We start from the raw sequence: 16,405 nt of genomic DNA on the forward strand, positions 1-16,405 counted from the left end.
CCTTCTGGGAATGCTTTCTGAGGGGTGGGGTGGGCTTGCCAGCTCTCTGTCACTCGTGTGGCTCTGCCCCCATGCAGAGGACAGAGGTGGTTGGCTGAAGAGTTGCTGTTCCCACTCACCTCACAGAATAGACAGTTCTCATTTGCTACAGTTCCTCTCAGGTGGTCACTTCCATTCAAGGAAAAAACCACTTCTGTCAATTTTACTGGGTAAGAGTCCAAATGTTTTACAGGCCCCACTTGTCGCCCCTCTGGAGGAGGTATGCCAAAGTTCAAGTTCGGCAAAGTTGGTGCCGGCCACTGCCCTGGGGCTGTTTGTTAGGAGGGTGATTTATGACCTACAGATACGATCAGAAGAGCAGCACAGAGGGTCTGGCTGCCGTGTGCTGATGTCAGGCTGCATTTAGTTTATTTGGAAGATAATGGTATTTTCGCACCCACTCCAGTGGGTTTGCTTGGTGAAGCTTCTAACGATGGGAATAAAGACACAGACCTACTAGAGAATGGAGTTGAGGATATGGGGAGGGGGAAGGGTAAGCTGGGACAAAGTGAGAGAGAGGCATGGACATATATACACTACCAAACGTAAAATAGATAGCCAGTGGGAAGCAGCCGCATAGCACAGGGTGATCAGCTCGGTGCTTTGTGACCACCTAGAGGGGTGGGATAGGGAGGGTGGGAGGGAGGGAGACGCAAGAGGGAAGAGATATGGGAACATATGTATATGTATAACTGATTCACTTTGTTATAAAGCAGAAACTAACACACCGTTGTAAAGCAATTATACTCCAATAAAGATGTTTTAAAAAAAAGTTTGTTTTATAAATCTTTATGGCTTTTCCTTCATTTTCTGTGAACTGGGGCCATGCGAACCTTGTGCTATTGTCCAGGCCCTGAACTGTAGTCTTTCATCTCGGAATGTTCTCCCCTCCCTGCCGCGCTGTGCACGTTCTCCCAGGAGCCGGCTGTTCCTGCAGTGGCTGCCCCGCGGGAGGAAGTGCCGAGGTGACAGCGCTGCTTACAGCCTCAGCAGCACTGGGCCCTTTCGTCCGTACCTCTGTTTCACTGAACTTGGCCTCAGAGAGGAGACCGTGGCCGAAGGAGTAGGCATAATAGTCGCAACTTTTTAGACCTAAGCCACAGACTTCCTTGGGAAGAAAGGAGTTATGTTTTCCTGCACACTCAGGGTCAACCGGCCATGCCATTAAATGCACGGTTTGCCTTTGATCTGCAAGTGGAATAGTTGAGGCGACCCCTCTGTGGCAGACTTGCCAGGTCTGTAGGCAGCCCCTGATGGCCACAAACTGGGGAAACAGTATTAGCTGCTGTTCCTCGAACCTCGAGCCTTGGTCACTGTGCAGGCATCTTGTCAGGCACCTGGCAAAACCTCACTGAATCCTCGCAGCAGTGTGGTAGGTGCTGGCAGCTCTGTTTCTCAGCTGGTCGAGAAACTCCCCCCAACCCTGTTGTGTCTACTTGGGCGTCTTTTCCGGCAACGGAGGCAAGAGGCACTGCTAGGCCTCTGAGGCTGCAGATCACTTAACCCAGAAAAATCCCCTGCCCCATGACTCAGGGAGCCTTCCCCGCGTTTGTTTCACTTAAGGAAAAGGACTCGAGGGTGAGATGAAAGGGAGTTGACTGTTGCCAGGCAGAGCCCTGCGTGTCAGGGGCCAGCAGCCAAGTGAGTGATCCAGGAAGTCATCCAACTGCAAACCAGAAATCGTTCTTAACCCCTCACTCACTCACTGTCCGTGGCCCATAGCAAATTCGCCCATCTGCCCCGACGGGGTCAGAGGGTCCCGAGAGCCTTGGGAACTGCCTCCAAAGTCCACTGGCCTCTGGGCCCCACGGGAGCCATTCAACATCCCAGGGCTCTGGCCTGCCCCTTGGTCCAAGAGGGAATGACCCCAAGGGGTGAGAGCCAGTTCCTTTGACGAAGGGTGTCTACTTGGTTCCTCCCAGACTGGCCCTTGGTGTCTGCGGAGCCGTCTGTGCTCTGGATGTCGCCTGTGGCCCCCGCCTCGTGCAGGGAGCAGTGCGGTGGCCTCGCGCTCCCTGCCCACCCTGGGTCAGCTCGGCAGCTCCTTCCTGGTGGCGGACGGTGGCCTTCCCTCCGAGCCAGGCGGGACTGCCCTCGTGGACGGTCCGAGGGCTGCTCTCTGACGACAGAGCTGCTGACGGGCCTCTGTCAGGCGAGGGTTAACAGAGGATTTGTTTATTGAATCACGAAGTAGCTGTCACATGATTTTAATCAAAACACCATTTCCCTGACAACAGTGATGTCAGTCTTGTTATTGCAGGAAGGAGCAGCTGCGAGGGACAGTCAGGCTCCACGCTGAGCCCGGGTTCGGAGACTCAGATCGAGGGAAGCATCGTAAATGACGCCTGCAGGCGCCGATGTGCCAATCTGCCCTCCTCTTCCTCTTCTCTCTGTCCTGACAGCCTGTCCCACACAGTCACTGGCCGGAGCCCGGCCCCCGCGCCCCCAGTCTCCACTGAGATTGCACCTTCTGCACTCCTTGCTCCTTTTACCCTTGTTTCTACTTCTGGTTTTTCCAGTTTTCCTTATTTTCCCGGAACTCAGTCATTTGGGCCCTTAGGATCTCTGGCCTCTGACTCCTGGCACCTGGCTCTCCTCTGTGTTCTAAACCAGCACCTACTGGTGAACCAGAAGTCCTGCTAGCCCGAGGTGGGGGACTGTCCTGCAGCACGGGAGTCTCGGCTCCCTTCGGAGCCAGCTTCCGGCGGGCGGAGGGGCTGCTGTCCTGTCCTTTCTCTCCTGAGGGCAGGTTAGGGGAGCCTAGGGCTGCCTGAGGGTCTCCAGGGCGGTTCGAAGGAGCTTGGCTATGGGTGCCTAAAGGCTAAGAGCTCCTTAAGGAAGGGCCAACCTCAGGGTTGCAGGATTAGTTCTCTTAAGCCCAGAATGACTACAGGAGGCCCGTGTCCAATCCAGCTGAGGACTGATCACAGAGATCAGTGTCGGGGAGGTCGGCAGCGGACCGCTCCAGGGCCAGTGTCCTCAGGCTCTGCCTTCTCTTGGCACCGTCTCCTCTCTGGGGGCTGGGGACCAAGCAGCTGTCTCTGCAGAGAAAGATACCCAGGCTCTCCAGCCCTTCTCTCTCCAGGAGCTTGGCCTTAAAAGTTGGGAGATGGATGAAAAAGGCCTCCTAGGTGGGACAAGGATTCTCATGGATGTTCCTTCATCTGTGGTACCCACGGCTGGTGCTGCCCAGAACTCATCACTGAAAACGAAGAGTTTTCAGTGGGCAAAGTTCTTGGTTCTTAACCTGGAGCAGGTGCTCGGAATAGGGCATCCACCCTTAAGTCTGTGACGGGATTTTGTAGGCTTCAAGCAACCATTTTCTGTGTCCAGTGTTGGGTTGCTCGAGTTAAAACAAGACAGGGAGAGGTGCGATACTGTGACAAGTCATTAAAGGGAGCTGGGGGTCTTCTGAGTGCTTTCTTGTTGGAGGCCGTGCTAGGCCAGGCTGCGTCCGAACCTTGCAGTAGAGCTGTGGTTAACTCAGCTAGTCTATGTTCCCAAGTTACCACTGGGATGATGGGCTTTTGCAATGATTTGCCCAGGTTAGCAGCAGGGCTGGGAGTGGTGCCAGGGGCCGAGGACTCAGCCAGAGGTTCTCTGCTGCCTCCTGGGCTGTCCCTGGCAGAGAATGGGTAGCATCCACCCTACCTGGAGGGCCTTTCTGGCCAGAGTGGTGCTCCAGGGGGTGGGCCGGGGAAGCGAGGCTCTGTTCTCCCAAACTTGCTCCTGGCCAGGCCCTCGTTGCTCAGCCCTTTCGTCCCTGGGGCCCGCTCCAACTGCCTGGCTGCCCTTTGACCCTCTCTTGGCTGGCACAGGGACCCTGCTAAACATTTGGGCTTCTCTAGTGACCAGAGGGCAGTTCTAGGGGGCCCCAGACTGGAGTCGTTTCGGCTGTGAACTCGGGATCCCGCAGCGTGGCGCGCTCCTAGGAAAGGCCTTGGGGGCTTTCCCTCAGTTCAGTTGTGTTCCACCCCCCAACTCTGTGGGTGGCCCTGGCGTGGTGGTGATGCAGTCACTTCTGAGGTTCAGGGTTCCCAGTCAGGCCCCCTTTTGGTATCTCAGGTCCCATTCAGGGAGTGGAGAGAGAGATGGAGTCAGAAGCTCTCAAAGCCTGCCTGACAGGGAGAGCGACGGCTTCTCCCTCCGAGAGGCCAGATCCCCGATACCTCTTTCTTCTGGGCCCAGATTTTCTGAGCTGTCTGCCCAGCCAGCTCTTGGGGGCTCAGCTGCAGGGGGAGTCCACTTCCCATGGGCAGTGTCCTTTCTCATCCGGGTTCCTCACCTGGTGGCTCAGCCCTGCACCTGCTTCACCTCGGCTTCAGACCAGCTCTGAGTCAATGCGCTTGGGAAAGTCCCTTAGAAGTTTATACAAAGGCAGCTATCAATGCTCCCTATCAATCAGTGTATTTGCAACTATGGGTCCAGAGGAATTCAGCTGCGCCAGCAGACTGGGGCATCTATAGCAGGAGGGCTCCTTAGTCGAACGGCTGGAGGCACAGAGCAAGTTCCGCACTCTGCCTGACCTGGCTTTTGGGTTTGGCTTCAGTGATTTGCCAGTGATGGCTAGTGTCTGAGGTGAGGGTCCAACCGCTTCACTTCAGTCAAGACCCACATCTGTCTCCCAAGGGGACACTGTAAAGTATGGGCCACGGGCAATATTCCATCCCTCCAGAGCTCCTCCGCCTTGTCATTTCTTTTCTTTTTTAAAATTAAAAAAATTTTTATTGGAGTATAGTTGATTTACAATGTTGTGCTAGTTTCAGGTGTACATGCCTTATCATGTATTTGAAGTGACATCACTGGGACCAAAATGAGGGCAGAGTGGCCCTACCCTGTGCAGGTGACATTTATTTTGTAGCTATGTGGCACCCAGGATTTAGTGCACAAAGCCCAGAACTTCCTCCCATGGTGCCCTGGGGCTGCAGGCAGAGCAGGGGGCTCTCTTCCTACCTGGATCCACCCAGGGAGGGATGGGAACGCTCAGCAGGGAGGGCCCTACCAGAACGGTAACTCAGAAGAGCACGAGGGGTTGCAGGCCGAGTTGCTAATCTTGAGTCAGGGGTTAGAAACCCCTCTAACCCCGTGAATGGGCCTTAGGGGGTCCAGGAACCAACTCCTCCCCTGAAATTATCTGTCTAAAGTTGTACGTCTGTGTACGTATGTTTCCTAGGAAGAGGATCCAAAGCTTTCATCAGCATGTCGAAGGGATCTGTGAAACCTCAACTTAAGAACTAGTGGGGTGGAAAGGAGCAGACGGCCAACAACAGAACCTTGGGTGGGGCCCTGACTGGCGGCGATGGAGCTGGGCTCTGGTGACTGCAGACACGGCATCACCTTGGAGGTGTGGGCACAGCTGACAAGCTCTAGACCCCAGCCCAGCTGGGCAGAGGCCCTGGATCTGGAGCTCAGGTCGCCCTGGTCCCTTACACTGAGCCTTTGGCTCATGAAGGCCACAGACCGAAAGATATTCTGCACAACGTGAAGGTCAAGGGCTTGACCGGCTGCTAAAGTTCTGGCCGGTCTCTGCAGGCAGGTCTGTTATTTTTGCCTGTACCCTGGACACGGGGGTTGTTTTTCACAACACAAAATCAAAATGATGGAGAAACTTGGTGGGAAAGGGGAAAGTTTGTAAAACATCCTTACTGAAAGTGTTTTCCTTTAAAGAAAGGAAAAAGCAATTGAAACGCAGTGTTACTGAAGTCTCGGTTGCAAACACAGACAACAGCCATTCGGGGCAGGACTGAGCGCCTGAGGCAAGCGGAGCCAGCAGAGGCAGCAGGGCACGTCAGCGGGGAGGGCTCCGCTCTCTTCCTGCCCTTGGCCGTCTCCCCCGGGTCTTCCACTCCCACCAGGGCCAGTGGATGGTCCCTCAGTTTGGACGCTGTCTCAGTTCTATAGCACGGGCTCAACTGGAATGGTCTGAGTGAAACCAAAGCCTAAACTTGCTGCCAGAAAGTAGGATTTTTTTTTTCGGCCGCACCACTCGGCCTGCGGGATCTTAGTTCCCCGACCAAGGATGGAACCTGTGGTCCCCTGCAGTGGAGGCGTGGAGTCTTAAGCACTGGACCGCCAGGGAAGTCCCCAGAAAGTAGGACTTAATGGTGCCCTTTCACTCAGGGTCTGGCACTAAAACAAGTCTCGAATGTATGAGTGCCCCAAATGCCTCAGCAGACGGATTCTCCAGCACCCGAGGGCACTGAGCTGGCTCCTGTCTCTGGGAGGGGGACCGCAGTGTGTGCATGTGTGCGCGCGTGTGTGTGCACGCGCAGCGTTGAATGCTTTTGCATGGAAGATGTGCCATCGCAAGTGCCAGTGTCCGGCTGGGCCCCCATTCCCTCCCTTTGCCCTGCAGCTTGTCATAGTGAGCCCGAGGCGCCTGCCCCCCCTCCTGCTGCTTCAGAGGTCCTTGCCCGGCTCCGTCTCTGAAAGTCCAGGAGCCCCAGGCAGCCCGGGCCTTGTCCGTGTGCAGAGTGCGGTTAGCCGTGCTTCCGTCAGCGTTCTCAGCAGCTACCGTGTACTCCGGCGATTTCAGAGCAAGGTATTATTTACCCTGCTGACGTCAATGAGAACATATTATCCACTGTCCTTTTCTGCAGCCTGAAATGAGCACCAGAGCTCAGGGAACACAGCCACCTTCCATACTTCTCAAAATTCCACCCCAGGCCTGATGAGGGAAAGGCCCTATCTCATCCACCTGACATTCATATCACCCAGGCTCTTAGAAAACAAGTTGTTTTTATTTTAATTCAAGAGGGTTGGAAACGTAAAAACAGTACATTTTCCTTGCAGAAAAGTACCCCATTTAAATTACGTTTGATACAAAGATCATTTATTAAACTGCATTTTAAAGCAATTTTCTAACATTGAGTGACAGGTTACATTTTGATTTTTTTTCACATTGGAGCTATTATGATTTGCACTCAAAATACCAAAGCTATTGAACTCACCATTTTCTTAGTAATTAAAAAAAAAAAAAAGCACACAGAAAAAATAACTACAATTAGATTAATTTAATCAAAAGTAACTCTTTCACAAACCAAACATCCAGCAAAGACCACCCTCCTCCCTTCAGAAATAAGCAAATAATCTTGCCCTTTCTACAAAGTGCAAATATCTCTGTATCAATTTTACTTCCTAAATTGCAATCCCCAAAGAGAAGCAAACTCCTTTTCTCTCTGGTTCTTTTTCCTTCAGAGATTTTGGTGGAGGCAGATTTCTTTCGCCATCAGTAGTGGGACAGCATCACCACGTGTATTTCCTTGATTGAGCAAATCTTGCACAGATAGGCATCACACAGCCAGTGGCAAGTCCCTGTTATCTGTATTTGCTAATATAACATTATTCCAATCTGGGGTCATATTTTTCCAGGATGTTATTTTGTACTTCTATTTTTAAAGCTCCTCCCTAACCCACCCACTTTGCCTCTGAAGACAAAAGTATTCAAAGTATGTTATTTTTTTAACCCTAAAAGTACTTGATCAGCACTTCTACTTGATGGGCCTTAACTGTAAAGATACTTTATCCCCCTCCTCAGGACTGGGCTGAGTTCCTGATTCTTTTCTGAGCGGCACCCTTTCCTGGGGTTGAGTCTGTTGGTCTGCGATGGTGGGCCAAAGCAGTGCAATTTGGCCCCTTGGCAATCAAGAAAGGGTGTGTCCCGTCATATACTTTTTCAGGAGGTTACTATATTGTGTGAGGTGGAGAAATGAGACATCTGTGATGTGAACCTCAACTTCTGTAGTTAATGGGACACTGGAAAGATGGCGATCTGCGGGGTCTGTGTCTCCCTTGGCCTTGTTCATGCGGGGCCACCTGGACAACTACAGTTGTTACCTGGAGGGCAACACCTCCCCCAAAGCCAGGCGGCTGTCAAGTGGGAGTAAGGTTTCGGGGACAATGTCACATTCACCCGGTGCTTAACCAAGGTGGGGGCTTTGTTTATGCAGCTGTTTGCTCACGAGAAGAGTCAGCTGCTACCCAGGAGGGAAGAGCGTGGATTGAGAAGCCAGAGCACCCAAAAGCCCATCCCGCCTCCTCCGCTCACGAGCTCTGTGGCTTGGACAAGTCACATAGCCTTCCCAGAGCTCTGGTTTCCCCAGCCGTAAAACGTCAGGCCTATTTGCTCACCTACCTTCATAGTACTGTTGTGAGCATTAGAAAAGATTATTCGTGAAAGTGCCTGGTAAAGTAATGTACAGACAGAAGCTACTGCTCCTTTTGGACAGACAAGCTGAGCGCTTGGGCAGGAACCATCAAACCTATCACTGGCTGTGGGCTGTGCTGCTGCCTATTTCTCAATCTCTACAACAGTAGGTGCCCCATTCTGCCAAATGTGTTGAAATCTGCCCAGAGGTGGACAAGATGGTGGTATAGCTAGGGCGGCTGCGAGTCTTCTGTAATCAGCCAGGCTACCTTCACGGGGGAAAATGGTGAAACAAAGATGTGAGGGGCACTGTGAGACCAGGGACTCGGGGTCCAAGAGGGGCTGTGGAAGGCCAGCCTGAGGTCATCTCGTGCCTTCCAGGGGCTGCAGGCTGACAGACACAAAGAGCTCTGTAATTAGTCTCTTCCCTGGGACCACACGCCAGGGAGGACCAAACCAGCAAACCTGTCAGAAGGGACACGTAAATTTGTTATCATTTGTTTTGTCCATCTTAGAAAGAGAGGCAGATGATCCTGCTCTTGTCTTCCACACATCACTCTGAAGATAAGTTCTGGAAAAATTTCCAGAAGCAACAAAACGATCAAAGATCCCTGCCTATACAATGACTCCAACTTACTACCTGTTCTCCAGTTTTTACCTTTGATGTCTGGGCACAAAGAGACTGAGCGGCTCGGTGGCTTCCGAGAAGACAGTTGAGGCAGTCCAGTTTAGGGGTACACATACAGCCAAGGTGAGCCCCGGCACAGGGGTTCTGCAACTGTTCACTGGGACCAGTGTCGTCCAATGACCCTACGAATTGTCTCAAAGGAGGACGAACGTGAAAAATTATCTAGAGTGAGATTTTCCTTAAGCCAACAGGGAGCTTAAGTGTAACTGCTGATACAGGCTTTTAAATGTAATCCAGGGCTAGAAATCCTGACCCCAACACAGAAGCCAGTATTTACCTGGGGCCTGACCACAGCTGGGAGGACCCTGCAAAGGAAACCATTCATTTCCTCAGGTCCACGTGTGTGGACCGCCCGCACCTGAGCTGTTCTGACCACCGTGCACCTGGACCCCCGACCAGCCAGAGGGGAGGCTGCCGCTTCTCACCTTTCTTTAGTTTCTGGTTGGCCAGCCAGTCACTCTTGGGCTGTGAACACACCCTTCTTTGCAACTCTAACAATTAGGTAGAACTCATTTCTCTGAGAAGCCCCCTTTCGGGCAGAGAGGAAGAGGCCAGTGCCACCGCGAGTCCCTTCTGCAGAGGCCTGTCGTCGGCTGGGGGCGACACTCACACCAGGCGGTCCCCTCCCTCCCCAGAAGGGCACAGGCGCCCCACTACTCTGAGGTGAGGGTTGCCTTTGGTCCCGATCACGGGCTCCTGCAGTCCTGCCTGACTGACTCGGGACACCGCTTCAACGCTCTGAGGAAAAAGCGACTCTGACTTTCTCTTTCCTCGGAGGCAAAGTTGGATGCAGAAAGGCAGGAGTCCTAGAGTGCCATCTCCCAGTCCTCCTTGGTGGGCCCCAGATGCTTCCCCTTACGTGCAGATTGGAGGGTCCTCCTCTGTGTTCCCAGGGCAGCAAGAGGGCGGGGCAGGCCTGGGCGGGGCAGAGGCGGCAGGGGACAGTCAGCGCAGCTCGCCAGTTTCAAGTGGAACATCCACCCTCTCTGCTGTGCTGACGTGCTGTTTGCCTTACAGGGACCAGCATATCAGCGGCATGTAAATACTAGAGACACACTCGCCCAACTGGAAATTGCAGAGCTAGTGCATTTTCCCCAAAGCAGAGACTAATACCCCTGGATTTAAAAAAAAAAAAAAAGCATAAACAAAAAATAGAGTACCACACATATTGCACTTTTTGCTGAATGAAATTTTTACCTCACGTTCATCTCACCAAAGTCTCTTCAGAGGAGCCTGGTTTACAAGATAATAAAGCTAATGGTTATTATACAGTAGTGTACACACTGCTGATGTGAAACAGACTGGAAAGAAAGTCATTATTTCAAAGTACCTCTAGTACTAAGCCTTCGTAGTGTTACTTTAGTATCTGTGAAGAGAAAGCTGCTTGGAGGCGACAAAGGTCGCTCACTAGTCGGGGGACAGAGCAACGGCGATGGTCAGACGGGGCTGGGAAAACACCTGACTGACGGACGGCACCAGTCTCCTCTCGCCAGCTTACGTTTCAGCAAATACAGATTGTTATGGAATTTATTGATTTCTGCTTGAAATAAATGAGAAAAGCAAACAGGAGCTTACAACATAGTCCAGCAGGATGGGTCATGCTATTCACCCCGCTGTCGTCGGTCTGAACAGACCCGCCACGGCTGGGTGCTTCCCAGTGTCTACCTCTGGGGCCTCGACCCTCCTGGGGCCTCTCCCGCCTCATCTGTCAGCCCAGTCGTCCTCCCGTAGCTCCCGGCTTTCCTGGGCTCAGTGGCTCATGGCCCTGTGGGGGGCAGGCATCTATGCCGATCTGTGACTCTGCCATTCCGGGGACTCTGAAATGAGCGGCCCCCGTTTTCAATCTGGAAGGCATTTTAATTTCATAAATATTATAGCGCTTCTGTAGAACATTTTGGGAAAACATCCTTCTGTCTAAACAAATCAAGCCCTGTTTTATAACTGCCTTATTTTGCAAAGACTTAAAACAGGTTAGAGATCTTAATGAAAGGATCTCTTAAATGAAATGATGGTGTCTGTTTCACGAAATCATCAATCTTAAGCATGAGGAGGAATAAACAATCCGTAGAAGGAACCTAATTCCTTCTTCCTGGGTTTTCACTGCGTGTTGTCAAATCACAAAAATGCGTCCTCCACACCACCCTCCCTTGCTCACACCCAGAGGCCAACCCCAAGCAGAGGGCCTCTGTGGAGCGTCCTGGCACCAAGAGGAGCCAGGACAGAACTCCTAGACCTTCCATGTTTCTCCCCACCTGCGTGGACACGTACTACAAAGAGGAAAGGCAACTTAAAGGTGTTTTCTAGATGCAGCATCAGTGTAGTATCTCTCTTCTTTGTGCTTTAAGGAAGATGCTTTGTGCTTAATGCATTCATCTGCTGACAGGACAAGCCATTCTAAAGGACAGAAACGATAGTCTTTGTAAATAACACTGAACTTGTAACACTTGCATGTTACTGTCCAAATGACAGATTACTCCTTACTTCTAAGTATACAGTCAACTAGCCGTAGCATCTTTTTTACTTATTCTGATGATTGGATCGTAAGGGTTAATAATATACACTGTGTTTGGCAGATGATCTGCTTAAATGGTTAACACCTCTGTGGTCTTTTGAATATTGCTGTAATACTTGAACATTTCATTGCAAGTCAAAACTCTAAGGAAATTAAGGATGTGATTCCCACATGGTGGAAAACAAACTCTGAAGTGACTTTGGATTTAGCATCGACATAAATGGAAAACTGTTGGTTTCTACAGAAAAGAAATCATTAAAGCATGATCTGGGGGGAAAAAGGCACAGCACTACCACTTCACATGGGAGATAAAAGTTCATTTTTCTCATCCTTAAAATTTCTAAGCCCTATATGAAACTGTCCAAATATACAAAGCTCAATAAACGACTAGCAACATCTAGTGTAAAGTCAAAGTAGTTATTACATTTTAAAAGAGACGCTAATTCCTCTAAAGACCAACTGCCCCAAACCAGAAGTCTCCACAGAAGACTGTGCAGGAAGCGCCCGTCTTCCCCGGCCCAGGGCTGCTGTTCTTGACATGTTTCTGGAGTTTCCTGCCCCTGGTCTCCACTGCGGTGCATCTCTTGGTTCCACAGGCGACATCTCTGGAGCTCTGAGGACACTGTGACCCAGGGCACCTTCTGAAGAGGTGTGTCACCTATTCTCAGATGGAGGTGACTGCCAGTCTCAGGGGTCAGTACCCGCTGTTACTCAGTGGGCCCTGAAACAAAGCTCACGCTCTTACCGCTTGGCAGTGATCTCGGGGACAACTTGCATCAGCAGCTTAGAACTTATGATTCACTGACAAAGTACAACTTTCTTCTATTTCCTGTGCATCGAATTTCATTACGTATCTTGATTTGCCTTTAAGGAACATGCTGTTGCTTGGTTTCAGTGAGAAATGTATTGCCTTTTTTTGTTTTTGCCTATACGTAACGGCACACATCTTTTCCTGCTTTCACCAAGGTTTCCCTCGATAATGAACTGATGTAGTTCTGTGTAAAACCTAGGTCTGGATGTCTTCCTCTTATAAAACTTTTGTTGGTGGCTCTGATGAGAGCTTGCTCCACTTGACCTAAGGGCATGAGCTGCAGCCTACAACTATGTTCCAGCACTTGCCACAGAAACCCGTGGTGGGACGGAGCCATGAGGAAGCAACATCCACCCGGCCAGGCCCTCTGATTCCAGTTGGGTGACTTGACTTTTTCCCCATCAGGGAGAGGGGGGGAAAATAAGTTTTAAATTGAAAAGGCTGGAATAAAAATAGAAATACACACTCTCTTCACCTGACCCGCCTCACTTCCCGCACTGAGGTTAATTTACCAGGACGTAGCCACTGTGCTGTGGGTCCACGGCTTCCAGCATTTCACAATCAAAGAGTCCAGGGAACTCCGAGAGCGCTAGAGGGTCATAGCTGGAGGGGGCCTCCTGCAGTCCTGAGCTCCTGGGACAGCCCGGCGCCGCCAGGCCGCTCTGCTGGGCTCCATCCAGGGAGTACTGACAGGGACCGGGGCGGTCTGGCTCGGGGGAAGCCGCGCCTGGCAGCTCGCAAGTCTGATAGGAGAACTGTAAGGGTGCCCGGGCGGCCCCTGAGTGCTGCGGTGGCGGTGGCGGGGGAGCAGCCCGGGGACCTGGCGAGGCGGACAGCGGCTGCAGCCCCATCTCCCGGTACTGGCTGAGGAAAGGGCTGTACTGCATTTGCTCCGAGGCAGGCTCCAGGACGGGGCTCAGGGGCTGGGTCAGGCTGAAGGGCGGCGGCTGTTGGGATGGAGGCGGTGTCTCCTGGTGGGGAAGGGGCTGTGGGTACGAGCTCTCTGCTATCTGCATCTGATTAAAATATGCCTGCAGCTGAGACTGTTTCTGGAGGAAGAGCCGCTTCTGTTGGAGTCTAAGTTGGCAATACCAAAAGAAAGAATTTTAAATCTTCTTCAGTGATGGCAATTTTAATGTAAATCCAGTATCAGTCATTAGTGTCCGTCCTCCCACTTCTCTCTTTCCCACGGCAGGAGAAAAAAAAAAAAAAAGTGGGGGTAGGAACCAGTCATGTTTGGTTTCTTAAACCCAATCTTATTTTTTGTCCCCCAATTCTGGCTGATCCCTCAGTGCTCAAGTGAACATGAATTCCTTTTCTCTAAGACTCTTTTTTCCTCTCTATGAAACAAGAGGCTGATTTCCCATCTGGAGTGTTTTGAAGCGGGGTTGACACCTTGGTCTCTGTGGGTGTCTGTAGGTTGATGGATTAGGGTAGTTCTACCTTGGCCAAGGTGTTTCTACTAGTGAGGCCTGGGGGCATGGGATTACTAGAAGGGAGGATGGAGGCCTTCTCTCCAGTATAACCCACTTAAACTGCAGTAGCTCACTGGATCCTGAAAGCTTAGGTCTATTCATAGCCCAAAGGGGAAACACTAAGAGAAAAAGAAAACAAAGCACGCTTAAGGCTGCTACTCCCTGACAGGCTTATAGTCCACGGACAGTGGAATATCCATGTTAGTGTACTGAAACCTGTTTTCCTGGTAGAGGCAAATACTAGGGGAAAGGACAACATACCCAGCTTGTCTGCCACAAAGAAAGTGATTTCTTTGGCCAACCACCATCTCTCACCTGTGTTCTTGCAGCTGCTGTTCAAGGCTCCGTGGTGGTTCTTTACAATAAAGCTGACAGGTGTTCTGGGCTTTTGACAGAAGGCTGGGCTTCTGGAAGAGCAGAAAAATACAAGCGTGACATGTTGTCATCTAGGACGCAGTCATTAGACTGTACTTCTGCCTGGAGGACGAAGCCAAGTGAGTCCTCCAGAATCTGTGCAGGATGCAGGGACTGACACTTGCTCGTTGAGACCCTGGGAGAACCTGTGGCCCAGCAGCATTGGGTCAGCAGGCCTGGGCTGTCTCAGCTCTAACCTGCTTCACTTTTCTGTCTCTAAAAGTCCTCTAGGACCGGGAGGTTCATGGAGACTAAAAACAATGAGAAAAGTGGAGTTAGATCTATAGCAAAGGCCACGGCACCTGCTGAATGAACAAATGATTCATTCTTTATGGGATCTATGTTGTATCATTTTTAAAGATTTTTGGGCACCAACAGAGAGCTGATAGTACATTTTTTGCTGACTTGAGATTTCCATTTTATTTATTATTCACTAAGAGGCATAATATAGAAGTAAAGAAGCCAGGGTTCCCTTTCCTGCTGCTCAGTGGCAGAACCCTTTCCTGGAGTCTGAGGACAGACCTTTTCTGCTGCCAAGACAGAGCATAAGGCTAAGTCTGAACATGTTTCTAGAAACTACAAGTGCAGAGTCAGACCCACCTGCCTATAAAGGAATTAAGCAGCTGCCCTAAAAACATACCAAGCAAAACAGGTTCCTGCTTTGCAGAAAGGCAGATTCAGGATGAACAAAGTGAGCTGGGGCAACAAGGGGGAGGATCCCACCTGGAGTCTGTGCTGCAGGTACTGGGCTTCCAGGCTGTGCCGCTGGGAGAGCTGAGGGTGCGCGCTGCCGGGGAGCGCAGACACGCTCTTCTGCTGAGGAGGAGCTTCTCCCTGAGGAGCAAGGGGTGGAAACACTTTCAATTTCCCACGTGGGAGAAAGTTTCAAATCTCAGTTTAAGCACCTTGGCAAATGTCCAAGGGGAACTCCAACTCTGTTAAGACATGACCCTCAATGCTTTTACAGTAACTAGTAGGCTGAGGGTTAATCACTTTGCAGAAAGTGTATACATGCATTACCTGTAGTAAACGATTACCTAGTCAGTACTGGAGCAAAGGCCCCTGATGTCAACAGAAGGTTAATACCTTCATGTGGGCATCAAATGCTATAATATCCCTGATGTACTGAAAATGGGCTCAAATAAAATGTATTAAATAAACAGCAATAGTTTTTGTATTTTTAGCATAAATAATTCACTTATAATATTTAGTGAAGTGATATCACATCAAAAATAGTGGCAACAAGCTTCTCATTTGTACTATTATTTGTAATTTCTGTGTGTGTGCGCACGAAGGGAGGGGAGTTCAAGGGAGACTCTTAAGGGGTGTAATTCATATAAAATCTGCCCTATGAACCGAGCATCGCTTGGCGGCGTCCAAGCCTCCATGTGGTACTGATCACCTGGGCCAGCGTGGAAGGGTCTAACCCAACCTGTCGGGCAGATGGCAGCAACAAGGAAGGCCTTCAGGCTGTGGTCTTTCCAAAAGAACCCTGTTTGCTCCAGGACTGGAGTAAATCCTCTAAATGAAATGACACACCGTCAGGACGAACTGATGCCTTATTCTCACCTAGCCACTGTGGGCAGGGCCCAGAGCACGCACCTGAGGGCAACTGCTGCCCAGGTCTTGGAGCTGAGGAGCAGGCGATGCCAGGTTAGGGTCTGCCTCTGACCCTAGTTGCTCATAGAGCAACTGCACTTTGTTCAACTCTAAGATTCCTTTGGTTCTAGCCAAATTCTGAAGATGCTGTCTAAATGCTACAATTCCTGAAAGAAAGAACAACGACCAAACAGTTTAAATAAAACACAAGGCCTTTCAGTGACCAGAGGCATGAAACCAACATGGCAACAAACCCCACCCAGTCCTACAACACAAGAGCTGTAGGAGCCAGCAGAGAAGGCAGGCAGTCACCTTGGGTGAGGGAAGTGTCTGACGCCCGGCGGCCCTCTCTGAAGCTCACTGGAGACCTGTTGTGGGCCTCTCGTTTCTGGGAGCTCAGAGCCTGCATGGTGGGGTTGGCAGGTCTCAGGCTCACGAAGGGAGACGTCATGCGGGGTGAGGGCTGATTGGCTAACATGATGTCCTTAAGGGAAGGGTGGTCCTCAAGAAAGTGCAGGTCCCTCTGAACAGACCCCATATCATACTCAGAGTCCACACTGTCAAGGGAGGGGTTGTCACTCATGGAGAAAATTTTCCCTTCAAGAGAAAAGACAAAAACAAAACACAACACCAACATGACCACCAATCAATCGCAACTTCTTGGAACATGGGATACAAAGCATAACCAGCTTGAGTTTCCACAGCAACAGTGTCCTTAATT

At 50.9% G+C, this 16,405-nt stretch overlaps 2 protein-coding genes across 3 annotated transcripts in view; one reads left to right on the forward strand and one right to left on the reverse strand.

Annotated features, from left to right (window-relative positions):
* Positions 1–9,983, forward strand: part of PPP2R1B (protein phosphatase 2 scaffold subunit Abeta) — a 36,014-nt gene extending 26,031 nt beyond the window's left edge. Inside the window, exons 16-18 of one of the 2 annotated variants that reach the window (XM_065881490.1) lie at positions 4,120–4,135; positions 8,865–8,936; positions 9,891–9,983. In XM_065881490.1, the coding sequence (XP_065737562.1) occupies positions 4,120–4,135; positions 8,865–8,936; positions 9,891–9,983 (181 nt within the window). The other variant, XM_065881491.1, reaches the window with a different exon arrangement.
* Positions 9,984–10,460: 477 nt separating this feature from the next.
* Positions 10,461–16,405, reverse strand: part of SIK2 (salt inducible kinase 2) — a 127,106-nt gene continuing 121,161 nt past the window's right edge. The window contains exons 11-15 of the mRNA XM_065881842.1: positions 15,997–16,281; positions 15,688–15,851; positions 14,809–14,919; positions 13,987–14,078; positions 10,461–13,273 (exon numbers count right to left, since the gene is read on the reverse strand). Coding sequence (XP_065737914.1) covers positions 12,700–13,273; positions 13,987–14,078; positions 14,809–14,919; positions 15,688–15,851; positions 15,997–16,281 — 1,226 coding nt within the window. The 3' untranslated portion in view covers positions 10,461–12,699. The remainder of the gene's footprint in view (positions 13,274–13,986; positions 14,079–14,808; positions 14,920–15,687; positions 15,852–15,996; positions 16,282–16,405) is intronic.

The sequence above is a fragment of the Phocoena phocoena genome, chromosome 8 (genome assembly GCF_963924675.1).
Source record: "Phocoena phocoena chromosome 8, mPhoPho1.1, whole genome shotgun sequence".
NCBI lineage: Eukaryota > Metazoa > Chordata > Mammalia > Artiodactyla > Phocoenidae > Phocoena > Phocoena phocoena.